Here is a 27,954-nt window from a genome sequence, read left to right as displayed (position 1 = left end):
CTGTCACAGTAGGCACCATGAAAAAAACGGATCGATGATGCCGTTTTGTGCAGTTTTAACCAAACATTTGCTTTCACTGTGTCCTTTCCATTTTCAGTACTTCAAATTAGGATTCTTTTGGACACGGTGTATTACCTCTGCAGCAAACTGATATCGTAGGCGGCAATCATTTGGTTTAATATGATAGAGTTGTAAATTGTACGCTCGCCACTTAAAAACAACGTCGTGAACAGTGGAACGAGGCATTTTTAGTTCGTAACTAGCCAGTTTAATTGGCTGTCCAGGACTGGCAGTGAATGTATGGCGTACACGATCCATAGTTTCGTCAGTAACTACATTTTTTGGATGATTTCCAGTTTGCGAAACCAAGTTTTCAGTCTCTTTTAAAGTCGTATCCCACTGACAAACTGATTTGGATGTAGGAGGATTTCTATTCAGTTCGTACACGCCGTTGAACACCCGAAACTGGTTGAAACTCCGCTAACCAAAGCACTCGCTTAACCTTCTGTTGTGGGGTCCGCATCTTGACTGCTACTGACTAAAATTGGATTGCGAGTCGGCTTGCATGCGTATTTAGCTGACCTTGATAGTATAGAAAACAAATCTGGGAGATATTTTCTGTCGATTGAACCTATGTTTAAAAGATAACGACAACTCGCATTACTCGAAAGGAGATTCTGTCGTGTTGTTTGGTATATCCCAACCTTAAAAATAAGAGTTCTGAAAACTTTTCTTTCTTACCACTCTTCTACCCTTTCGATTAAAAATTTTATTTGATCATCTTATCTAGGCAATATTGTTTTCAGTCTTTTTTACAGAAGTAAAGAAAAGAACGTATAATTTTCTAAACTAAATTTCTATTTTAAATACTCCGAATTGTTTTCATTTTAAATGTTTTAACTACATCAATGAAACCTTAAGACAAATTTCTTTGCTAGAAAAATGAATTTGTACTGTTTTTTAAATTTATTGACAAAATGCATTAGTTAAACTAAAACATTGAAAAGTTAAAATTTTATCATCTAATTTTAATTTATATTTTTTTGTTTAATTTTTTACGCATTTTATTGGATCTTATTAAATACGTAACGGGTAACAAATTTTACGGTTTTATGTTAAGCTTACCTTTTTCAGTGCAACATCCCAAAAGCCTAACAACGTGTGGATGAGGTTCTAAGGATTTCATAACTTCTAATTCCTGTAAAAGATCCGACCTTTCTCTTTCCCCTGCATTCTCCTTTAATGTTTTCACAGCAACAACCGACGTCCCTTCTACACCTGTAAAATTTTATAAATATCATTTGTCAAACAGAAACAACAAAAATGGCAGAAACTTAATTAAAAAAGGATTTTAAAATACAAGAATCTCTGTTTTCTTTTGACTTTCAAGGATTAAGCCCCCGATCTTTTCCCACATCCTAAAGTATTTCTTTCTTTTCAAATCTTTTCTTATACGTTTTCTTTATAAATATTGAAATTACAATCTGGTTTTGTCATCATTATCAAATAAAATACTAACAACTTAAAAAATAAATTCAAAAACAGACCAACTAGTCTACTCTGCAAATAACAAAATAACCAGTTAAATAACGAGGTTAATATGTGTAATTAGTTACACATCAACCCATCTTTTAAGGAGTCTACCAAGATATCCTTAATTTTAAAGGTTATATTTCAAGGTCTGTTTTGTTAGTCTTTCTTCTGTCATTTGATCAACATTGTCTTAAATTTCTTAACGTTCTCAGAGTTTTTCTACTCCTCCGCATGTTTCTTACCCTCTCCTGTATAACAGTTTCTCCCATGTATGTTTGGATTAGGTTGGAAGAATTTTTATGGGAAGCTGTTATGTTCAAATGCGTGAACTATATATACTTAGAAGAGAAGAGTTTTTTTTTTGCGTGATGAAATTCACTACAAAAACTCGAAGCTTGTTATGCAAGCTTCGAGAAATATGGGAATATGAAATGTAATTTTTTTTGCGTATGAAAAAGCCATGCCTGACCGGGATTCGAACCCGGGATCACCGGATGAAACGCCGAGACGCTACCACTCGCGCCACGGAGGTCAGCATTTAATTTTAATGTACATATGAGAACTTTCTAATTATTTTGTTATTTAAATTATAATTTATAAAAGAATTTCATTTTTATTTTAAATTATTTATTGAATTATTTGAACTGCTTTGATTCAATAATTATTTGAATTGTTTTTTTTCTTTTGACTGTCGAGGATTAAGTTCCAATCTTAACAGAAACACTCGTGAAATTATTGAACTGCTACGTTAATTTTCGAAATTGTGTGCGCTTTTTGTATTAGTATGACAATAATTTTTTATTTGCTAAACTTTGTTTTTATCCATGAAGTTTAGCAATAAAAATTATTCAAATAAAATAAGAAAAAGATTTCAGTTAGTGAATAAGTATAATTTTAGAGAGTGAGACATATTGATGTGAGAATAAAAACGAAAACATATCTGGAACTGATGTTGCTACTGGATAATCGATTTGTCCTGTTACAAATGCTATAATAGAGAAAGATAGAAAACTTCTGATTTTCCTTTTGTGAGAACTGTCTTACAGTTATTTTCATTAAATTATATCGCATTATTTATTTATTATTTTATTGTAGGTACTTTCTTAAAGAACTAAAAAAAAAAAAAAAAAAAAAATTGATCTTATACTTAATTTCAATCAATAATAATTATTTACAAAAAATGAAAGTAGAAGAAGTAATACGAGACATGTTTTTAAAGAACATGCGTTTTGAAGTAAAAACAAAACTAAAAAATATGAACAAAATTTATTATTTACGCATAAAAACTACATTTATTTACCACTATTCTACATAGGAGATTTCAACTTCAACATATTTTTCATAGCGTTTCATAGTTACATCATTCTTTCAAGAAATTCTGCTACCAGTGAATTAAACTACGCAGGAACGCCATTTTTTAATTCACTCTCATTGTCAAACCTTTGAGATGGAACTGCTGTTTAAGGTAAAGAGAAAGAAAATAATCGCTGAGAGCTAAGACAGGGCTATAGAGTGGATGATTGAAGATTCTCCAACGAAATCTTTCCAATCATCTCGTTGTCTGTATGGCTGGGAATTGTCGTGCAAAAACAAACTCCAACGGTATAACATCTCACCTCGTTTGTTTATTATAGCTCATTTAAGATGTTTTAACGTTTCACTACAGATCGGCCTTTTTGTCCCAAAAACCAGTAGCCAAAAACTTCATTACGAAGGTTCTTGTTTCAACTTCTCCGTCTAGAAGATGATGAATGCCACAATCGCATTGATTGCTGTTTTATCTCGGCGTTCGAATAAGAATTCCAGGTCTCATCTCCGGTAACAATGTGTTCAAACAACTTACCACCTTCAATTTTGCAGCGCCGTTAAAGTTCATGCAGTACAACAAATTATTTTTTTTTGTATGTGTTTCCGGTTAAAATTTTCACCACTCAACAGGCACACAATTTTTTATAGCCCCATTTTCAATCAAAATTTCATAACTCATAAATCGAGAAATATCAAGAAACATCATAGACAATTGCGACACGGTAAACCGCCGGTTTTCTTGAATTTTTTAATGAGTTATTTCAATCAAATCATCGATAGTTGTCTGCTACGTTCTCCATCATGTAAGTTCGTTCACCTTTCTCGAAATGAACGCTCTACTGTCTTACTTTAGCGTCACTCATAATAATTCGGCTCCTAAACGTCATACATTTTCCTGTGAATTTCAGCTGCAGAATTGTTTTTTTGCGATCAAAAATCGTATTACTCCTCGTACTTCATGCTTGGCAAGATCACAAATTGTAGAACTACAACTGGATGAATATAAACAACTAACATGAACGTGACCTAGCTATCTTTGCTATCAGCTGTCTATTGATTGAAATAACTGAGCTACGCAAGAGCCATATGTTTATATTCCGTATATAGGCGGAAAATTCAAAACGGACCTTACTTTAGAAACACGCCTCGATTTAAATGACGTTTTTATTGACTTCGAAAAATTTTCAATTACTCTTACAACCATCTTCAGCGACTTGTGATGCTGTCCCATACTTTGATTTATTTAATTTAGATTAGAATTTTCTTCACGACTTCACTCCTATTTTTTATTATTCTGTGCGTGACATTAGAATTAAATGATTAAAAAAAAAGATTGTTTAAAAATGTTTGAAGATTTTTCCATTTAGTGAATATTATTATTATACCCGTAAACAGTGATTAGCACTTTTCTTTAGTAAGGTATGTAACGTATATTTATTTAGTGAAGGAAAAATAGATTAGGGGTTAACCCAGTTGTTTCGACATTCTTTTTTCTATTGTTTTAACATCATGTCAAAAAAAGTTAATCTTTAGATAATCTTGATTAATAAAAATTAACCTCTCAGTTATTAAAAATTACAATAATTCTCCTAAATTTTGAAAAAAAAAAAATAAACGTATATATTTATAACTGTACGTATAGTTACATTTTTTTTTTGTACGTATAAGTTAGTTTTTTTTACTGTTTCCTTTTTTTATAGTGCCTGTACTGATTGAAAATTTTTATCAAAAACGTTTCTTTGAAATTTTAAATCTTCTACTACATAGTAAAGAAAACACGTTATTGCACTATTTTTATTCGGTTTATCTCTTTAAACTTTTATTGCAGCTAAAGAAAAACAATTTGTTGACTAATTATAATTTTTAATTTTACTAAAATAAAATCATTTTCTTTTAAAAATACGATTAATATAAAGTAATTTTTGTTAACCTGAGGCTGTGTCATTATAATTTGCTATGTATGTTAAAAATAAAAAAGGAAAGCACTTTATATGATGGAAATTATTCTTAAAGCTAAATGAATAATTTTAAAAAAAGAAATGTTTTGTTGTAAATAAATGAATAATTTTAAATTATGAAATGTAAAGAAAAGTTATTTTAATGAATCTGAACTGTCGTTTTGAAAGATGTAAATATTAAAATATTAAATTCTATTTTTTAAACCTTTGGAGAAGTGGTATGAGTCTCTTTTCAGTTATTATCTGAGTTACATAACTTTTTTTTTTTTTAAATTGTGTGCTAATTTTTGTATCTGCAGCACTTTAAATTTTCAGTCAGTTTTTTTTTTTGTAATCGATTTACTCTAATTAATATCTATACTAAAAGTGGAAAAGAATTAAGTTACAATTAAAATAATTTTTTAATGTATATGGCCTATATATATATAATATGGGCTTATTTAACTTAACGATTTTCCAGTTTCTTCGATTATTTTCTGACGTGGTTTTCCATACGGCAGTAGCGTATACAATACGGTTGAAACAAATAAAAAAGAATCCAGAGGAGCAATTTGATTGATATCCAGTTAGATATTTTGGTAAAACATAGGAAAACCTTATACTTATTTTATTATACTTGGTTATTGTTTATACTTATTTTATAGACATTAAACATTCTATATTTTCGCCGCACTTCCTCATCTATTCTTTATTTCACAAGCTCATTATGGATTATGGCTTATTATAGACGTAAACACAAAGATTAGTTCCGGGTTTTTTTTGTTTAATTTTCTAATTATATCTGATTTTATAATGCTACACGGAGGATTTTCTAAGTAATGTGATTGACCTGTGCAGTAGTGTGCTTTGTGTTTTTCTCAAGTAAAGAATAAAGAAATTGGTTAAAAAACCTTCAGATGAAATCCTAATACTTTCAGATTCAAAGAAATATTGGGTCTGAAGATTATAAGGTGGCAGTAGTGAGAAAAAAATTCATTGAGGACTACATGGAGTTAGTCTCTGGAAAGATGAGATACCAAGAGATGGTTGAGTAATCAAATTTAAATTTGGTTTAACCTTATAGTGTTGCCAACAATCTAAGTAATACAGTAAGTTTCTCTTTCTAAATGTAATATTTCATTATGAATAGTACATGTCCAACATGTTACATGTTACATATTAAAGTACGAATTTTATGACCGTAATTATATTTAGGTCTAATTAAACAAGAAAAAAAAATCTTAATTGATTACTTGTTTAAGGATATAATAAACATTTTTTTACACAAAAAATCTGTTGTGGACAACACATTACTTCCTTGTGCTCCTATTATATTACATTTATACATTTAAAAAAAAAAGAAAAGTACATAAAATTTTATTTCATTGAAAACTTCTGATATGTGTTCATATGTTTTTTTTTTTGTTGTTGGATTATTATTCATCGTAATTTTTTTTTTACGATGAGAGGTTATTAGTTATTTATAAATCAATATATTTAAGTTAAAAAAATGAAAATGCAGTCTAATTCGAACCGATGTGCCTTTCCCTAAGATCCAAATATTTCATTAATTATAAATTTATTTGGCTATAACTCTGAAATTAAAGAAAATAAGTACAACTTATGATATATCGTTGAAAAGCGCTCAATAAAGGCTTATTACTGCAGTTAAGAAAATGTCCAAAATCCAGATGTTTTGGATTTTGGCCTTTTTTGGACACCTTTGGTAAGTCGATTGCAATAAAAAGGGGAGGTGCACAACTAGATCATACTAAAGTCCTAAATCCAAAATTTCAACATCCTGCTAATCATGCGAGATATATATGTATACATATCCATACGTACGTAGAGACGTCACGTCGAAACTAGTCAAAATGGATTCAGGGATGGTCAAAATGGATATTTCCGTTGAAATCTGTAAACCGATATATTTCGCGACCACAATACTTCTTTTACTTCGTACAAGGAAGTAAAAAAAAAAAATAATAACAGAAAATAAAAAGGATTACAAAAACAAGGTGACAGTTAAGATTGCGTACTAGATTAGCTTAAAAAAATAATATATGCATACATAATTAATTTTTTATATTTACTAATAATGTATACCCTAAAAACAGAAGTAAAATTAAAGTTATTATTTATTTAATAATTAATATAACTTAATTAATTAGATTTAGTTTGATAGAAATGAAATGAATCTATATATACATAAAAGCAGATAGAAAAAGAATACTTAAAAAAGTACTTCTTTATATTGAAGATTTAAAAATATTTCTTAATTAATTTTTTACGACTTTTAAAGCATTTGACATTTTTTTAAGCATAATTCAACCAGTTAAACTGAGTTTAACACAGTATTATTAATTTAATATGCTAATTATTTCTTGTCTTTCCAAAACCCATTTTTGAAACTATTAAAACTTAATGTTTTTACTATCCTACAAGATAAAAAAGAGTGCAATGTTTTCCTCCTTCCCCGATTTACAGAGGGAGTAGATTGATCTGAATGGTATAGAGAACAAAGAAACACTCCAACTTCAACTCTGAGAAAAATACTAATAAAATTTCTATTGCTTTTTTTTAAAATAAATTCCCTTAATTCTAGATTTAAATTTATTTTGGAATGGATATAGTGAAATTTTGACCTGTTAGTTTTTTCCAACTGTACACCGTTAGATTTCTCTATGACTGCAGTAAATTTTCCACCTTTCTTTATTTCCTTATATTTTATGAATGTGGTGTCAGCCTTTATGGAGGTAGAGCAATTAGCCTAATGGTTAAAGTAGCGATCAGGTAAGGCCATAATTCCCCCAATTATTCCTAAAATACTAATAATAGACTTATAATAATCACTGTTGCTTTTTTTTTTAATTTTATTTAAAGGTACTTATTTTACAATGATTCTTTGTAGTCAATATTTTTAATGAGAATTTTTTGTGAACGTAACAATTTATAACCCAATAAACTAATATGTTACTAAAAAAATTTCAGATTTATTTAAAAAATAATAATTGTACTGAAAGTAAGTTATAGTGCTAAGTATTTATTATTATACCCTTTAAAAATCATTATCTTTAAGCATAAACGATATATAATAAATTAATAATAAAACAAAGAAAGACATTTTTTTTTAATTCGGTTTGTGCATTTTCGTTCAATTTTGACATCTTTAAAATTTGTCAGATTCTTCTTAGAACAACTACATCTTATTGTAAAAAAATTCCGTAGATTTATAGAAATGATAGTCCTGGTGGTATCCCGACAACTTTTCACCCTTTGTGCTTATTAAACAATCTGGACAAGTTGTGGGAAAGAATGGTCAGTAATACTAGGCGAACTAAAAAGGAGAGGTGTTAGTACTTATCTCAGACGTACAATCCAACAATATCTTTTCAAAAGAAGTGTGGTTGGTAAGTTGGTAAGGCAGAAGGGCAGGTAGTATAATACTCTAAGAAGTGCGGAGTTCCGCAGGATCTATCCTTGGCCCTTACCTGTGGAATATAACGTATGATGGTATGCTAGCAACGGCAGCAGTTGCCGGATGGTACGATATTTAACTGATTTAGTGGTAGTAGTGACTGGTATACGAAGATGGAAGTTGTTAAACCCTGGGAATAATTAGAAGATGAAACAGCTCAAGGGGCTGCATAAAACTGGGAAGAAAACGAAAGCGGTGGTTACTGCTGGAAGAAGAAATTGGATGCTATTATCTTCAGTGTTGAAAACGTGCAGGTGTACCAACTATCTGGAAGTCTGGGTGGATAATAGTCGTTAATTTCAAACCCACTTAGTAGAGCCTGTAAATAAGGCTAAAAAGATTGTTTCGGCATTAACTCGATTAATGCTCAATATTGGCTGCCTTCGGTTCTCCACGCGGAGGCTGCTTGCCTAAATTTTAAACTCGATAGTTTTGTACGCAGCACCAGTTTTGAAGAAAGCTCTAGGCTTTGAACAGAGCCAAAGAAAGGCTTAACAGGTTGCAACTATACTTTGCTATCGAGGTAGCTTCGTCGTATAAAATTTTCCAGAGACGCGATGTTTGTGATTGCAGGAGTTGAACCTTTAATGCTGATGGTGTTAGGGAAAGTGGATAGACAAGTTGTATGAGCAAGGAAAAGGCCTGAGATGTAATGCAAGAGAGGTGGCGGGTAAAGTGGTAGAAGGCTGGGACTGGAAATTGGACGAAGAGGTTGATCTTAGAAATAAAGCCTTGGTTAACTAGGAAACCTGGTGAAGTCAATTTCGATCTAACACAGGTTCTTATCGAACACGGGTGTTTTAATTGCATGTGTATCTGCACTAAAGAAAGTGGAGATTAGTTGTTACATGTAACGTAGTGTAACGAGGTAGATACGGCAGAACAAATGATTTTTTTAGTTCACTATGGAATTAAAAGCGGTCGGATGGTCTCGGTATACTGGGACCGCTCGATCCAGGAAATATTGTTGATAGGATACTGGAGGAAAAAGATAAATTTGATCTGATCAACAGTATGGTCAGTAACATAATAAAAAATAAGATTGAAGAAGAATATCATGGGACCAGTGCAAATAGTTTTAGCAGCGATTTAGGGATGGGTGGACAGCCTGCAAGACTAATCTTCAGGTGTCCGAGATCTTCAATTTGAGGGTAGCTATTACAGGATGATGAGATGTCTACAGGATTCCACGAATCTTGAAATATAAGTAACGGAATCTCTTTGATATACGGTTTTATGTTAAAATGGTGCCGAAAGACAACCGTGGGGGCTTTGTATACCTTTAAGTGGGTATTGTCCCCATGTGTTTTAAGAAAGGGAGGGGTTTTAGTCAGTGCAAATCTGTCACTACCACTAATTCGGGATATTCATGTCTGTTTGAGATTTCCCCTCCACCAACACGAAAAAAAATATTGTAGAAAACTAATCAAAAGTGTTCAATATTGAACAGGATCCATAAATTACGGGAAAAACTTTTGATAAGAAAGGTATTGTTAACCAGTTCGCATACGATTGTATTGGATTTATGCTAATTTCGAAGATTTCATCCCTATATTTTAAGCTTTTATTTGTAGAAATACTTTTAATACGCGTTAACCTTCACTGGATGAGCTAGTTAATAAATCTAAACTAGAAAGTTAGCCAATTTCTGAAGTTGAGGTTTATTTATTATTTTCCCGGCGAATAACAAATTGAAGGAGAAAGTTTGGTGATATTGTCAAAAATGGGGTATCGGACTTTTTTGCAATTCTTTACTTTTTAGGGTCCAACTAGTTTATCGAGACAAAAAAACTACCATATGTATGTATGCATGTGCGTAGGTATGTGTGTCTTGTACTACTTTTGACCTTATATCTCAGGATTCATTGAACCTATTTTCTTCAAATTCGGATCAAATATTTCTATGTATGAGGCATTGATCATATTAATGTTTTTTTTCAAAATTCATTAAGGGGATGTATCGCGAAATAAGTAATCTCGATTTCTTCACAGACATTTTAGAGGAAACTTATTAAAGAAAATATGTTACCTACAATGCATATTTTTCAATAATCAAAAAATCAACTCCGTTTCATAAAATTTAAATATATGTTTTTTCTCTTTTGCTGTATTTGCCTTCTGTTTAAATATTTTTTAAACATTTTTAAAGTTAATACTTCAAATTTAGAGTTATCAAGAAATGAGTAAAATTATCCAAAATTATAGACAACGGACCTAAAATACAGAAAAGTGTATTGCATGACTTGACCAGCGTAGCCGGGGAATGTCATGCAATCCTTTGTTAGTTTTTTTTTATTTGTTAAGTTTTATTATTTAATTAAAAAATGTTTACAGTAGACTTTATAACACACAGTGACAGTGATAACAATTATTTTAAAGATGATAATTTTATAATTATTGGAATTTCATTATTTTTATTCTTATTTATTTAATTTAGTCAACATTTTATACTTTTATACTCGGATAATTCTGTCATCTGTTTATTTTAAGGCTTACAAAAGTTAGTTTTAAATATAGTTTCCATGGAGAATGAGGTAATCATATATTAATAATTGTTATTATATCTTCTGTTAAATATATATCTTCTTTTTTTTTTAAGAAGAATAAGTTTCATTAAAATAAACTAAACTGGTAATAAAATAGCTGTACAATTTCATGCAAGATTTCTTTTTTTTAATTTTAAACTTTAGTCACGAACTCGTTAAAAATCTAATTAACAAACACGATAAAAAATTATTTACGGTATTACTTTAATGATTTATGACAGTTTTAATCAACTACTAGAGCCAGTATAGGAAAATAGGGTTTGTTTAAGCTAATACTTTTATATATTTAATAAAACTACATCGCATTCTAGGAGTAACACAATTTAGTATACGATATATTTCATAACTCTAAATTACGTTTACAGATATTACTTGATAGCAAAATTTTTGACTACATTTGTTACATAATTATGGAGGGAATTCCGTAAAATACATAAAAACCGCGAAAATGAAACTTACTCTCTAAAACAGAAGAAAAAACTTTTTAAGTTAATATTATTTTAGGAAATGTAAAGAAAGGGAATCTCGTACAGGCGCTTTAGTCATTAGGTTGCTACTCATTAGATCACACCAAGGATTCTTCGGTTCATATCAGTTTATCTTTAATACGAACCTTACCGGATCTGAACTGTACTCACAGAATACAAAATGGAAAAAAATTATCAGAGATTTGGAACTCGAATTGATTGTGAGAAAATACGATCCAGTCACTGAAAAACTGCAACAAGTGATCAAGATCCTCTCCAAAAAGAAAGACTCAAGGCTTCCTTCTTGAAGCTACTCAATGGGATTTTCCCTGACCGAGAAATCGAGGATTTCTATCCAAAAAAAGAAGTATCACATTAATAATTAAAAATTTTCCGTGACTAAATTAACCGTCTGTTGAAACGTTACAACAAAAATTTGATTTTTCCGACAGAAATATCTATCCGAAAAAACTTGTACGTTCTAGAAAATGGAATGTACATACTAGACATTCCAACTTGCAGACATAGGAGGCATCAGAAATCTAAGCTTTACCTCATCGCCGCATCAGTCATTATATTTACTGTAACTCATCTAACAGGAATGTGAATTCCTGAGTAAATACACGTGCAACTGTCCTGCCACGATACATATAAAATGAAACAGTTTCAGGTTTTGCACACTCAACTTGGACCTCAATAAATCCTCTTAGGATCCTATCCTGAATTATAGAACGCAAAATATGGAGGAATGAATCAAGGATAATGCAAAGAAGTGGATATTCGTGAACTGTGTATGGGGTTATAAACGACGATGTTTCTGTACAGTGATCACATTATTAAACAAATAACACTAATTCCTATAGTTTTAAGGTACCTCCAATTGCTAGATACTCTTTTACAAAAATCTTCCAGGAAATCTGAGCACGGTATCTTACTGATTAGGAGATTTACATCGGTCAATTTATTTATTCCAAAAATTGCTTTAATTTCTTATATGTGAATTTTGTAATTTTTATGGCAAATATTTAAAGAATGTGTAATTTTTGTATAAATCTCTGAGATCCGTAATAGAAAGAAGAATTATAGTAAAAAAATTTGGATCTAAATGAAAATAACAATTCGATTAGAATTACAATAACATCACCAAAAAATATATTTAAAATTTTATACTGTTCAGTAAAAATCTTAATTGAAAGTTTAAAAACTGTAGTTTAGCCATTTAAGTTTATTAAATTGATATGGAAAAATTAAAATAGAATGTAATCAATTCTGGAAATCATTATACAATAACGTCGTCAATTATAGTAGATTTAAAATAGCAACAAATTTATATGTAAAATAAGGTAACTGTTAAACAAGAAGAGAAAAAAATATATGTAATATTTTCAAAAGTCCCAAAAGAACTCAACATGTTGATATCGGTTTCATTTCACAAATCATCTATGTATTATAGGCGCTATAATATTTTTACGATGGTGAATGCAGTGTAACTTTGGTGTACGTGTGATTTTAGTTATGCGTTCACATTATGAATGATATTTCCATACATAGTAAATAGAAACAAATTTTCATGCTTTGCTTCTTGAAAATAAAATGTAATGTGTTTGTGATGTAAATCATATTTTATTTGAAATTTAAAAAAATGAAGTACAAAGACTTCTTGCAAAAATAATTATTTAGTTATTTATTTCTATTATATATAACGCCAACGATACGGAACAAATCTGTCTGTAACAGCAGTATGTGCTGTAAGCTAACTGCTATTTTTTTTTTTTTAATTATGAGGGAACCACTGAATAAAATTTAATAAAATATCTATAAAGAGTAAAAACAGAATTTAAAAAAGTTCATTTATGTTAAATATAATACTTTCGTAAAGGGAATAATGTTTTTCTTATTTACCAGTCATAAAAAAATTGTTTTATAAATTCATTTGATGGTGGAATATATACCCCGCATATTATATATTTTTTTTTCATGTATTTACCTATATGGAAAATCTCAACTTGTTGAATCAATATTTATTTATTTATTTACACCTCTCCTGATTTCCATTCTAATATGCAAATATGTAAAGAAAAATATATGTAATATGTAATATCAACTACCCACCGCAAAAATATTAAAGAAGATAGATTGGTTTATTTCATGCGCAAATGAAGTAATCTTCCATCACCTCAGTACAGCTCTTGTATCTGTGAAGGTAAATAATTTAAGAATCTTTCCTTAGAGCATCTTACTTCCTGTTTACAACTTTGTCGTCAGCTGGTTGTATACAAAAAGGAGATTTTTGTAATTATATTAAGCTAATTAATACTTTAGCAGTTTAATTACATTACTTTTTTTATGCAGAAAAAGTTATTTTCAAATGTCTTATATGTTGTATTAAGTTAACTGATATTTGTACTTCTATCTTCTGATAAAATGTATTTTTGTTGATATTGGTATTAAGTTTTATGGTTCTAATTCCGATCAAGCTTGATATATTTTATACAGGTCATCGAAAAAGGTTGCAGCAATTTAAAAAAAATTGTATCTCAGAAACTACTAGAGATAATCAAAAAAGTATTTTTTTTTTTTTTTAAATTCACCAATTCAAAAAAGTATTTTTAAATACCTGGGAATGTTTCAATACGAGCTCCGTCGTTCGCTCTGTAAATCTCAAGTCGATATTCGACTTCTGCGCAGACCCGCTGGATCATTGCAGGCGTAACTGTGGCAATAGCAGCAGAAATTCGTTGGCTTAAATGTTTTAGCATAATTGTAGGATATGGGGGTCTCAGCAATCGAATTAAATTGAGTATATCAGAAATTCACCAAAAGTAAACGTGTGGTTCGGTTTGATTTCCGATCGTGTGATTGGCCCATTCTTTTTCAAGAGCCTACTATAACAGGGAATGTTTATTTTGACATGCTACAACTGAAAGTTTTCTCACAATTTGACCTAATTGATCAAAAAGTAACGTTGCTGTAATGTTTCAAAAAGATGGTGCGCCCTCACACTTTAGTATTCGAGCGTTGTCAATGAAAAAGATTTCATAATCGTTGGATTCATAGGGCCGATCCTGTCCTTTGGCCTCCGAGAAGCCCAGATTTTGGCACCCCTACATTTTTTCTATGGGGATACGTTAAAAACATTGTCTACAGTGAAAAATCAGGGATGTACAAGATTTAAGACAACGGATTGCCGCTGTTATTGCCACAATTGCCGCTGTTATTTCGCCTTCAATGATCCAGCGGACCTGGGCAGAAGTCGATTATCGGCTGGATGTTTACAGAGCGACCAGAGGAGCTCACATTGAAACATTCTAAGTAAAAAAACTTTTTGAGTTGATGAATTTAAAAAAAAATAGCTGTTTGATTATCTCTAATAGTTTTTGAAAAACGATTTCTTTAAATTGCTGCAACCTTTTTCGATGACTCTGTACTACAAGTATGTCATATCATATTCCCATGCACAGTCGTTGAGTTTATTAAGTCAATTAATTAATCATCAAACAAAAAAAATTTCTGTGAGCTTTGTTGGAAGGTATATCCGACATATAGTATTCTAAATAAATAAATTGTTGAATTAAATTTTTCAAAATTCTTACATAGTCTCGTTATCGATTAATTTTAAATTACATTGTCATATGTCACTATTCTTTTAGATCGTCAACAATACTAAAAAAATAAATTTTTAATTAAATTTCTTTTAGAATTAAGTAAACTTTCTTCCCAACTCATACAGCTATTCTTTCCGCGGGTAAACAATAAATACATTTATAAAAACACTTCATCCGTAGCAACAAATTATTAATATCTAGAATAAAACGTAGATATAAAGAAAGAAATATTATTTACCATCTATATTCATTGCTTCACATCTCCAGACTTGACCAAAACAACCTTCCCCCAAAATATTAAATACTTTTAAGTGATATCTGGGAAACTCCCATCTGTCTGATAACTTTGTATGGCCTTCGTTCTGAAAAAGAAACACATGTACATAAATTACAGTTATTAGATTATTTATTATAACAATATTTGTGAAATTCCATTTCAAACAAAACGTAAATTTAATAGGCTTATATTTCATTTCAATCCTATACTAACATACGACCATCACTAAACGGTAATTTATCGTATTTATTCGTCAGAAATTATTTAAAGTTCTTCTTCAAATTACGAAAATTTTATTTCAGTATTAATATATCCCTGTAAATAATTTTAAAAATGTTTATATTAAGTCATTTTGACGCTAAAAATAGCCATTTCATTGGAGAGAGTACATTATTTCAACGATAAATGATAATGTTATTTTACAACAAACGACTTATGAGTTAATATGAAAAATTTCTGGAAGTATTAAAAAAACCTCACCGCATAAAAGATTTTTATATCACAGCGATAAGGCTTACGTGAGTAAAATATAAATATAAAGTAGAATATGGATTCAAGGAAGGGATAACATTTCGGAAATTTCTTACTGATAACTTATATTTTTCCTGTTTGTAAGAAATCTAACAATAATAATCTAACTGTAAATAAATAGTAAGTGTTTCCGCTACAAAAAAAATATGTTTATAAAATAGAAGATATTATACCAGAACTTGTTGAAGAAAATTTTGGGAAATAGATCTACGAAGAATAGGAAAAGTAAAGATAACACTAAAATCTGGTTGGCAGCGGTAGATAAATTCCAAGTAACTACAACTATGTTGCAGCAACTAGCTAGCGAATCTATGCGTGACGTATTCGGATATCTCAACAGTCGTACTTTGTATACATCCCTAACATTTCTTAATTCCTTGATATTAATGAATATTAATTTAAAGAATAAGAGTTTGCCTTTAATGAAAAATAGTATTACAGATACAAATAATCCCAACTTAAGCAGCCCATACAAGTACCAATTACCGAGTCACGTAGCAGGAAACCGAGTCTTATGCGTGCGAAGAAGGGATAAATTACCCTAAAGACAAAGTGGAAATAACAAGCCACATTATATATCTTGTATAAAAAGAAATGTGCTGGTATCAAAGATTAAGTAATTGATAAACCATTCGTAAACGAATTTGTGTTGATACGTATGATGTTTCATAAGCATTCTGATATATCATCATCATTATATAATTTATAATACATGATATATTGGTAACATTAAATTTTATTAGTTTTTTTTTTTTTTAATTGCTGGTAGCAAATGAAGATATCAACTGTATTTTTGGTGTATGTAATTTTCATGCGAATATATAAAAACCAGTTTCTAAATTTTTTGAAATTCGACCTTGAAAGAGGTGAAGAAATGTAAAAACATTTAAACAATGATTGCAAATTTTCCCCATTTCCGTCTGAATTAATCGAGATATTTGCTCGATTTGGGCTTGCAAATTCTCTTCAGATAAATTTCAAAAATCAGTTATCAGGTTTTTTTATTTTAATATTTTAAGGGGTAAAAAAACATAAATAATTTTTTGCTCTTCTACTAACACTATTGAATCTTTTTGAAATGTGGTAACATTTTGTCGGTAATTTATGTTTGTAATTCTGTATGTATTTCGTGAACGGATCTGCAACGGGAAATTTAAAACCAATTATTGGGTCCTCTACTGACCAAACTGTTGCTCTGAAGAAATTATAATACACTGATAGTTTTTATAAACTGAACAGTTTAATTTTTATTTATTATTATTATTCTCACAATCATGACTTTAATGAACACAGAGGGGTTCCCGGGAGTAGAGCCCTGACCAGCTAAACATTCCCTGACCGCAACGGGAATCGCAAGTAACAATAGAGCGTGGCCAAAGCTGTGACGGGAGTTGCTATTAGCTAGTATATATATATATATATATATATATTTAAATAAATAAATTATTCATTTTTTATACATTCTGAAAGCGACTTACTTGATTGTCACTGTTTTCAGTATTCCAAGATTCATATCTGTTTATGAATGCTCTAGGTCCTCCCCAATGATGCATTGCCATTGGCTCTTCGCCTCCGCTTGCGGGCTCTTTTCGCTGAAAAAAGATTTTTTAAACGTAAATTACACGTAAATAAAATTCAGTGAAGGCACGCGCGCACACACACACATACACAAGCCAAAGACTAATGTGTTATAAATTTATTTAACATATATTAATGGTGACTAGAAGTTGTTTGTTTTAGATACTTGTTCAAATTAATAAATCTTCGTGTTTAAAAATGAAAATGAATTATTATAAAGGAAAATATCAAACAGAATTTTACATTACATCCAGCTATGAGCTTTTACTTTAAGCATAATTAAATTTAGTATACAAGCTTATAACAAGTACAAATTGCATAAATGTTCTTAATTCAAAAGTTTCTGTTATTAACAGTTCTTCATAGTTAATTTATTCAAACTGAATTAGCCTGCACAGTATTAAATTGATTAAAAATAATTTGTTATTTATTATATTTTAATCAGTAACGCAAAATAATAAAACGAATAGTAATGAAAACCAATTAAAAAGTGAACTATTAATTTACTTTTATCAAAAAATGTGAAGAGCTGTACATCGTCACAGTGTTATATTATGAGCCCTATAAAAATTATTAGTCTTATCAAGCCAAATCGATCTTGGTTTTTTTTTTTTTAAGAAGTTGATAATATTCTGGAGAAATCCTTAAATTATGATTAAAATCCTTGGAATTTCAGTATTCGTTATGAACACAGATATATTCCGTGACGTACACCACATTACATCAGGAATGCTTCACAACAAATAAGATGTAATATATAAAAGGATGTTTAATAAAACAGCAAATAAATTATATATTTTCCGAAATGATGAAAGAGCGTTTAACTCAATAAAGGTTTCAAAGGAACATCGCAGTTACAGTATATTTTTTACTAGAGTTACCGGTCTTGATATTATTCGCACGCGTTTAAAAAAGACGGTAACTCCACATCTGTAACCGAAAAATATATTCCATGATCTGTTTTTATTTTTATTTTTTTGTGAAATATACATTATATATATAGAGTGATGCCAAATAGCACAGCAATATCTCGGCAGATGATTCTATAGCCAAAAATAAGAAAAAGGTTCATATAAAGATAAGTCAGAAAGCGGTTCATTAGCGCATTTCGGCTCGCGAAACATTTAGCCCTGCGTTTTGCTTCCTCTGTAAAATTAAACCGTACTAAATTTCTTGGGGTTCAGAACAGTTTATCAGCACGGTAGTAGATGAATTTAACAATTCAGGGGTTACATAGGAACAGAAGCAGAGAAAGTATACATACCGGTGGACTCCTGAAATTGAGGGTTTGTAAAGAGGAGCACAGCAAAGTAAAGAGTCTACCAAAGGGCTAATTGCAGGGAAGACGCCCGTTTAGTGGAAGATTACTATCAGGAGTATACGAAGCCAGGGTAGTAATGAGGACCGTCATTAAATCGGCTAAGAGGAAGGACTTATGCGATCAGCTAGTCGCAGACCGATGGGGACGGGAATATAGACTGGTAACCGGTAGGCTGAGTAGATCCCTGCCCTTGTTGACGGAGGTTCAAGTTCGAAGTTGCGTCAAGTTCTTTCTGATCTGCGATGCCTGTCACAAAGAAGAGACCCAAGCTGAGAAAATTCCACCATTCTCGGTTGCAGAACTTGTGAGCGCCAGCAAGTACATGGGTCTGCGAAAAAGCCCGGGCCCAGAAGGAGTCCCAGCAGAGATAATAAAAATACTAACGGAGGTTGACCCTGTGAATTTCTTACCTATTGTTAACAGGATTCTGAATAAAGGCAGCATTCCGGAGATTTAGAAAAGGGATAATCTTATTCTAATTAAAAAGCCTACTCCTACAGGGGAACAGGCGTCTTACAGACCTACAAGTCTAATTAACCAAAACAGCTAAAACAGCTTTATTCAAAACAGCTAAAGAGGACTACAAAATAACCAGTTCGATTTTAGGACCGGTAGGTCCACGCTAGACGCGATTAAAGAGGTGATGAGATTGGCGTAGAATGCAGCAGCAAAGACCTGGGGAACCAGGAGAATCGCAGTGGTGGTTCTTCTGGATGTCCAAAATGCATTTAATACCCTCAGCTTGGGTGCTATCCACAGGACATTGAAGGAGTGGGATGTAAGCAAATACCTCAAGAAGCTAATAAGAAGTTACCTTGAAAATAGAAACTTCGTCTATAATCTAAAAGGCAACGTGTTTTTGTTCCGTTCCTCTTGCGGGGTGCCCCAGGGCTGTGACCTCTGCTGTGGATCATAATATATAACGAGCATACAATACCCGGCGGAGGTTACTCCCATAGCCTATGCTGATGACCTGGTCCTAATGGTGGTGGCAAGGACCGAAGACTCTGTGGCCATGGCTACCAATACTGCTATCACTAGGATTAACGTGTGGATGGAGTGACAGGGTTTACGGTTATCCAGAGAGATGTTTTGCTATATTGTGATGGCAAGGAGGCGTCGGACCGCACCCGTTCGCATCATGATCGATGATGTTGAAGTCCAGCAGCAAGTAACGGTTAGGTACTTAGGCGCAACGCTAGACTGTAGAAGGAGGTTCACCCCACATGTTAGACAGGTATGTGAGAAGTCAGGGAAGACTGTCAAGAGTCTAACAGGACTGCTAGAAAATGTAGGAGGGTCGCATGAGTTGAGAAGAAAACTCTTCGCTCACGTGGTCAACTCAGTCTTACTGTATGGAGTCCCAGTTTCGGTCGGTGCGATGAACGTGAGGCGCAATATAGGTACTCTCTGGAGGGTACAGCGAAAAAAGTCATTTAAGGTGGAATCGGTCTATGCATCTGTATCTGCCGATGCTATTATGGTAGTAGTGGGGATGCCCCCTCTGCAGCAGTTGGCGAGGGCCCGCGCCAAAATATAATGGCCAATGATGTTCGAATGGCAGGCCAGATGGGATGCGTCTACAAAGTACGGTGGACCATCGTCTGATCACGCAGATCGAACCGTGGACCGGGAAAGGGTTTGGTGAGCTGAATTTATTGCTCACCCAGTTCCTGACCGGCCACAATGGTTTTCGGGTCTACCTCTAAGGAAGGAAGAGGGCCCCGGATCCATTCTGTATTTACTATGGTGAATTGGACACACCGGAACACGTTTTGTTTTGGAGCGTCAAGAGTATAGTTCCGGCCATGCTAACGAGCGAGCGGAAAATCGTTATGATAACACGACACGTGACGCACATCCTGCAGATCAAGGACATGGAAGAGAGGAGTAGGTCTGACAGTGAAGACATGCTGGTGAGTAGAGGGGTGACGGATAACCCTCTCAGGAGCGGTGTTCGTCCGTGCTTCCGTGGTAGGAGGCGGTGATGATGCCCTGGGACTCTAGTTCCTCCCCGCTTGAAGAAACTTCCCCATTCGGCTCCGGGAGGGGAAGTTCGGTTTGATAGGAGGTTTAGTCGGTAGGGCGCAGCCACATATAGTACTCTTTAATAACATCTTGCGGAACCTGTTAGCGAGCTCGACACTTCGCCCGTAAATGGGGTTCCTCCGACTCATCGAAAAAAACATTTCTTGGGGTATAATTGAAGGATAAATTTGATGCTTCTTTATTGCATTTGATCTAAGAAATTGATTATAAGTGGGTCCAGACATCTATTACACTTAGGTTTAAAATAAAAGAGATGCAAATCACGAAAATATTTTGTCGTAAAATACACTTTTTCAAGTTTGGAATAAAATAACTGTTAATTTACCAGTCAACAAATAAAAATTTCTAATTACCTTTGTAGAAAATTTAATTCTGAATTTGATGAAAATAACGTTTATTAAAATTAAACACAAATTTGAGAAGTACAACTTTAAATAGAAATAAAACACACAAACTGGATCAGAAAAGTGATACGATTTTAAACAGAACAATTTTCATCATTGTTTCAACAACAAAATGTAAATGAAAACAAATAGAAAACTTATCAGTAATAGAAAAAGGAAAAGAAAATAGATAAGAAATAAGAGATAAGAAATAAAAAAAATGAAATCTCATGCTTTTGGTTTTTTCTAAAAATTATTATTAAATATCAAAATGGTTACTTGATAATGCTGCAAACATTTCTTCAAAGCAGTTGCTCAATGTGGCCACCATTCTGTTCAATGCATAGTTCAGTACGGCCAATCAATGCTAGCACATCTAATAGCGTCATTATTATTCCTAATAGTAATTCCAGCTTCTGTTATACGATGTCTCGATTCTTCTTGTGTGCCAATACGAGCGGAAGAGACTAGCGACTTCATCCAATCCCAAAGGAAAAAGTCCGCTGGCGTGAGATCCGGAGATCAAGGTGACCATTTTACTGGTCCGTTCTGACCAATCTATTGCATACTGAATGTGTTGTTTAAACGATTCTTCACATCACGACAGTAGTGAGCAAGTGCGCCATAATTGAAAAAACCACATCTGTACTCTCCCTACAAGTGGAATAACTTCTAGGAGTTCCATCGGATTTGTCTGCAAAAAATGCAAATACGGCTCTCAATTGAGGCTTGGCGGTAAAGAAGATCACACTACACATTAAACGAAAACGTGCGTTGGAAATTACTTGTAACAGTCTCATAAGGAGTTCTAAGGTTCAAGTCCCAGTAAAAATAGTTACTTTTATCATTGTGGTTTAAGCATACCTGTTTCTCGAACTCGCCTCTCCAAAGTCTCAAATGTTTTACGATTCGATACTCTTCGATGTGGATAATTTTCCCGGTACTTACACAGCAACCAATCCATTTTTATTTACTTTACCATACATTAACTACTACATGTCCGTCAACTCTCCAAATGAAAACAAATTTGTGATTTTACCCATTGTGAGTGACTGACCATTGTGAAATGTACAAACGCTGCTGGAATGAATGAACATTCAAATGCTAAATTTAAATTAAATTTTTTATGAGCTGTTATTGCCAACCTAAAAAAAAATAAAAGTGTTTAATATGTTTTAGAAGGATGATTTCAAATTTATTTTATAATTTTAGCATTTGTATGTAATATTTTTGTGTTAAAATCGTCACATTTTCGATCCAGTTTGTATGTTTTGTTTCTAAATAAAGTCGAACTTCCCAAATTTTTGTTTAATTTTAATAAACGTTACTTACATCAATTTTCTGAGAAACAAATTCTCTACAAAGTTAATTAGAAATTTTTATTTGTTCATTGGTAAATTAACAAAATTATATTATTCCAAATCTAAAAAGGATATTTTACGACTAAACTTTTTCGTGTTTTACTCCTTTTCCCTTAAAACTTAAATGAGTTAGAGGTCTGAAATCACTTTTAGTCAACTTCTTAGATCAAAATTTTTAAAGAAGCACAAAATGTACCCTTCGATTTGTAACCCAAGAGTATTAGCGCGGTTTTATTTCACAAAAGGTTCAGAAAGAAGGGATAAATGTTTAGCGAGCCGAAACTCGCTAACGAACCGTTTTCTGACATAATATGAAATATGTTTCTTATTTTTGGCTATAGAATCATCTCACGAGATTGCCGTGCAATTTGGAATCACTGTCTATATATACCAGTATACAAACAAATATTATATTTAATGTATTTGTAAATTTCATTTTGTTAAATTGTTTATTAAGTTCTTGGATTTTTTTATATTACGTATAAAATTTGAATATTGTAGCAAATGTTTTTGAAAATCAACTTATAGAAAGAAGATGAACTTAAGGAGGCGAACTTACAGAAATATTAACCAGTGACGTGAGAATTTTACAAGTAGCTTATAAAAACCAACAGGCTTGAAAAATTTAATTAAAATTAAACTAAATTCTACAAAAGAAAAAACAGATCGAATGTTTTTAATTAATACCTAATCTAATCTCTTTACAAAGGGATCCTTAACATATGGTAAATCGGTAACCACTGTAGAATGTGTTACTAATTAATAATTAAAAGTTTTTTTTGTTTTTTTTTAATAAAAAGTTCCAATATTTTGTTTGAAAGCAATAATTTTAAATCATGCTTATTAATTTTTTTTTGAATAAAAAACAAATTCAAAATTTAACCCCTTATAAATTTATTTGTTATTTCATCAGTAAAAATAAAACATTAAAACAGTCTTACATTTGCATTTTATTTTATCAGTTCTGTTAATACAAAATATTAAAATATGAATCCATTTTTAATTATAACACATTATAACAATAGTAATTATAAAACCCGTTTATTTAAAATAAAAATTAGTTTCGATGAAATATTTATTAATTAATACAAGTAAATAATATAATACTACTTTCTTACCATTTCATCCTTTTTTGTTTTTGCTTTTTTGCATAACTGTTTGCGGAATATACAAGCAGCGATCGCAGAAACCGATAGTATTATAGCGACCATAACAACTGGAACAATTACAAAAGCTATATCTGTCGCGACTGTATGCGATGGAAGAGTTGATGAAAGCTCCTCACGATCGTTAATATCGTTAGTTGTAGATGCGTTCAATCTAGCTGAAGAATTATTTACACGTTGGTTCGTCCATGTTAAGGTCGGTTCACTATTTATTAATGATGTTGTTTCTTGTGTTGTAGATGATGTAAGTAATGTAGGAGGGGTTGGAGGTGGTAGTCTTGGTTGTTGCGGAAATCCTTGAGGTAATAAATGATAAGGAATGTTGTTACGTCGATTGTTATTATTACCAGGGAGTTGCGGAGGGGAATGGTATTGTGGAGGGTTGCTCGGTGGTAGTTTACTTGGTTTACGTGGATTTGATTGTAAATTTGACGTGTTTAAGATGTTTACCCATACTTCACTTTTATGTGTCAGTTTTCCATCTGATACTGTGACGTACAAAAATAAATCTTCACCTCCCTGAAAATTAAAAAAATATATTATTGATAAAATTACTCGTATTAATTATAATTATATTATTTATTATTCATTAAGGTAAAAATAAATACAATTTTTAATTTACAACATTTAAGCATTTAAATTATAAATTGTTCAGAACGGCAGCAGCAATTACTCACAACTTATTTACTCTTTTACGAGTATTTATAAGGTACGAGTAGAGTCAATTAGCTAAGTGAAATTAAATATGTATAGTGTTACATATTTCGAAATATTTAGACTTACAACTCTGAAATATTTATAATCAATTTCAAACATTTTCTATTTTTAACATTTTCTATTTTTTTTTAACATTTCTTGTTTATATTTATAAAGAAACCCTTCATTTTCAAAAAATTAATTACACTAAAAAATTAGGATCTTTTAAATTACATTAAAAATTAAAGTGGAAATATATCTTTTAAGTTAAAATCCCCTTAAAATATATGTAATATGTAAATTTTTAATCGATAACCTAATTTTTATGCTTTTAGTTTATGGTAAAATTTCTCTGTATTGTTGTTAGGATAACAACACTAAAGCACATTGGAAAATTAAGTTGAAATAGCTCCTTGAATATATATTACGTGTATTGGGTCTGCGATTCAAACTAGCGCACATTATTGGCAGTTTTTCAAGAAATATTGGGACCCAAACTGATAAGTTTATTAAATTTCTGAAATCTACAGAGTATATCGCGAAGTTCTCCCGGTCTTTCATAACTTATTCTACTCGTAAAAATAACTCGTGGAAAACGTTCATATAAACATATGTTTTAAAATGTTACATTTTTGAGTTAAAGCTAGTGAAAGATTTCGTTCGGATTTCAGGTACCCCGGTGAAATGAGGTCGTACTGAAATTTTTAGGACTTTAATCAAGGAAAAATTAATTATTTCTGATGGGTTTTGTCCTGAAAAATTAAATAAAATAGATTCCAGAATCGTATCTGGAGTAATTTTTGAGGCATACGGAGTGAAAACCAATAAATTGGGATAAATACCATGTTTTTTTACTTTTGACGTACAATAATTTTGTTTTATTGGTAATAAAACACAAAAATTTTAAACAAAAGTTGTAGAAAATTAATGCTGAACAAAATGGAGTAAAATAAGTTGAATAAAGCAGTGAAAAATTTTATTCTCTTTAAAAACAGTACACTAGACAAAATTACATTATACGTACCAATTTATAATAAATTTTAAAAAACTAGCACGCTATTTTCAACACATTTCTTGGCACGCTTCAGCACTGCTTTTGTTGCTCTTTTTTATTCTTTAGGGCTTGTCTTAAACTGCTCATCCCGCATCTACAATGCTTAAAATTAATCCTCACGATTTGTTTTGAGTACAATATTTTTCATCCATCTCTAGACGCAAAAATCTAAAGAGATCAGGCGATCTTGGTGACCAGGAATGTGGACCTCCATGACCGATCGAGCCATTTCTCTGGGAAATTATGATTTAAGTGAGTGGAATTGGCACAAGTGAATTGAGGAGGCGCGCCATCGTGCTGGAAGTATACCTTGCGTCTCAGCGCTAAAGGAATACCTTCAAGCATCTGGGCACTTCTTCTTGAAGAAATTGCAAGTAGACCCCAGCATTTAATCGGCCAGGTAATATAAATGGTCCAAACAGCTGAATGCAATGAAGGCGACACCATACACCGACGCTAAATCGATGCTGAAAACTGTCTTCCACCGTTTCTAATAGTCCCCTTGCATGTTCATTGTGGAAGTTGTCCACGCTATTTCAAGTAAAATTTGTCTCGTCGGTAAAAACATACTTGTTGAGTGGTCGATTTTTGTATTCCACCAGTTGCAGAATACTATTCGAAGCGGACCGTCTCCTGGGTGTAGATATAGAACTGACCGTTTATGATAAGGATAAAATCTGTTTTGTTAAATTATCCTCCTAACTATCGATTGCGAAACTTCGATCCGCTTAGAAGACTTCGTGTACTGACGCTTGGACTAAGCTGAACTGCATCGATAATAATTTCATCAACAGCGTCGTGTTGGACAGATCGTTCGTGTTGAACCTGTTTCCCGAAGATTGCGAAAAGTCTGAGATCTAGAATCCTGCGATTCGAAAATCGTATTTCATATTCTTCTGCAGCAGCTGTAACATTACCATTACACACACCTAAAATGAATACAATTTCAGCGTATTCCTCTGCTGTAGATAAGTACGACATTAGTTCAGTGGCAAAACGATCACGTTTAAATTAAAATTTACAGAATACCTTCGCTAACCACAGCACAGTACACAGTACACAGTATCCGATATACTTACTGTATCTTACAGAATGTTTTAAACACTAATACAGTATTGAACATTGTTGATCAGCTGTTGTTATTTTATTGCCGACTTTGAAATAATAATTTTTCAGATAATGTATTTCTGTCATTAATAAAAAATTATGTAAATAATTTAAATTTATTTATTTTTGTCTTACAATTGTGTGTAATTTCCAGTGTTTAATTTTTTTAATAGGAAATTTTGTTTTTGCAAATATTTCACATCACCAAAGAAGAATTTGGTTTTTGTTTATATTAAGTAAGTACTTTTCTTACAGACGTAACAATGTTCTGCTTCTAAATAAAATTCAAATTTTTCTAACCTTTCTTTGTTTTATATAATTTACCTTAAACCATTTTTTTCTGATTTAAATTCTCTATAAATTTTGTTTAAAAGTGTTACATGTTTTTTACCCATTTAACAAAGTTATTTTACTGCAAACACAAAAACACAGGGAATTTACCCCTATTATTTTGGTTTTCACCCTAAATTTCTAAAAAATTACTGCAGATACCTTTATGGAATCAACTTCTTTTAATTTTTCAGGTCAAAAACCATAATTCACTAATTATTCCCTAACTAACGCTCTAAAAATTTCAGTACGGCCTCATTTCACCGGGGTAGTAGAAAGCCGAACGAAATCTTTCACTAACCGTAACTCAAAAATGAAGCATTTTAGTTTATATAATTATATGAACTTTTTCCATTGTTTTCTTCATTATAATGAGTTATGAAAGTCCAACAGCACTTCGTAATACATTCTATATATGGCTTTTATCCAAAGTTTGATTGAAGCCGATTACACCCCTCAAATTACATTAGAATTTGATCCAAAAAAGTACAAACTCTTTTTTATTAGGATTTAAAATAAAAACACTACAATGTCCAGTTTTTCAAAATTAATTTAATTCTTTATTCTGTTTATCAAGAATGCTTCATTTTATTTGGAAAGGAGATAAATCAACCGGAAATAAATTAAAATTATAATGACACAAAGCGATAGTCAATTCAATCAATTTTATTAAGTAATTTATGATTACGGGGACAAGTCGTGATTTGCGTAATATTTTTAATTTAGCGGATTAATGTGGAATTTACGTATTAACATCTTACACTTAACAATGAATCCAAACTAAAGATTGTTAAACAATAAAAATCATATTTTAAGGAATTTAACAAAAGATGTAGTACTGACTTACATACCAGGAAATATTTACAGAAAATTATATAATAAAAACAATTTCTTTTAAACAAAGGGTTTAGTCACTTTCTGACTAAAAATGATCAAGATATAATTTATGACAACAAATAAAAACAAAAAAAAAATTAATCTCCGAATTTTTTAACAGAAATTTTTGTTATAAGCACTGAAAAAGAACATGCCTGTAATTTTTTTTAATGATCAACATAAAAAACACAGATTAATGCCCATATTAATTAATTGTAATAATTAATAATTTACTTAAGTGGGATTAAATTACCAGAAATTTAAATAAATGAACGAAGTATTACATTTTAAAAACAGTAAAGTATTCCATAAGTAATCTTTCTAATTTATTTTGTAAATAAAATAAATTAA

General features: G+C 31.4%; 1 protein-coding gene across 1 annotated transcript in view; it reads right to left on the bottom strand.

Annotated features, from left to right (window-relative positions):
- Cad96Ca (tyrosine kinase receptor Cad96Ca) overlaps positions 1 to 27,954 on the bottom strand; it is a 167,232-nt gene that overhangs the window by 10,885 nt on the left and 128,393 nt on the right. Inside the window, exons 3-6 of the mRNA XM_075360872.1 lie at positions 23,493 to 24,059; positions 17,161 to 17,274; positions 15,113 to 15,236; positions 1,126 to 1,278 (exon numbers count right to left, since the gene is read on the bottom strand). Coding sequence (XP_075216987.1) covers positions 1,126 to 1,278; positions 15,113 to 15,236; positions 17,161 to 17,274; positions 23,493 to 24,059 — 958 coding nt within the window. The remainder of the gene's footprint in view (positions 1 to 1,125; positions 1,279 to 15,112; positions 15,237 to 17,160; positions 17,275 to 23,492; positions 24,060 to 27,954) is intronic.

The sequence above is a fragment of the Lycorma delicatula genome, chromosome 3 (assembly GCF_047948215.1).
Source record: "Lycorma delicatula isolate Av1 chromosome 3, ASM4794821v1, whole genome shotgun sequence".
Classification (NCBI taxonomy): Eukaryota; Metazoa; Arthropoda; class Insecta; order Hemiptera; family Fulgoridae; genus Lycorma; species Lycorma delicatula.
This window is presented reverse-complemented; position numbering and strand designations above follow the sequence as displayed.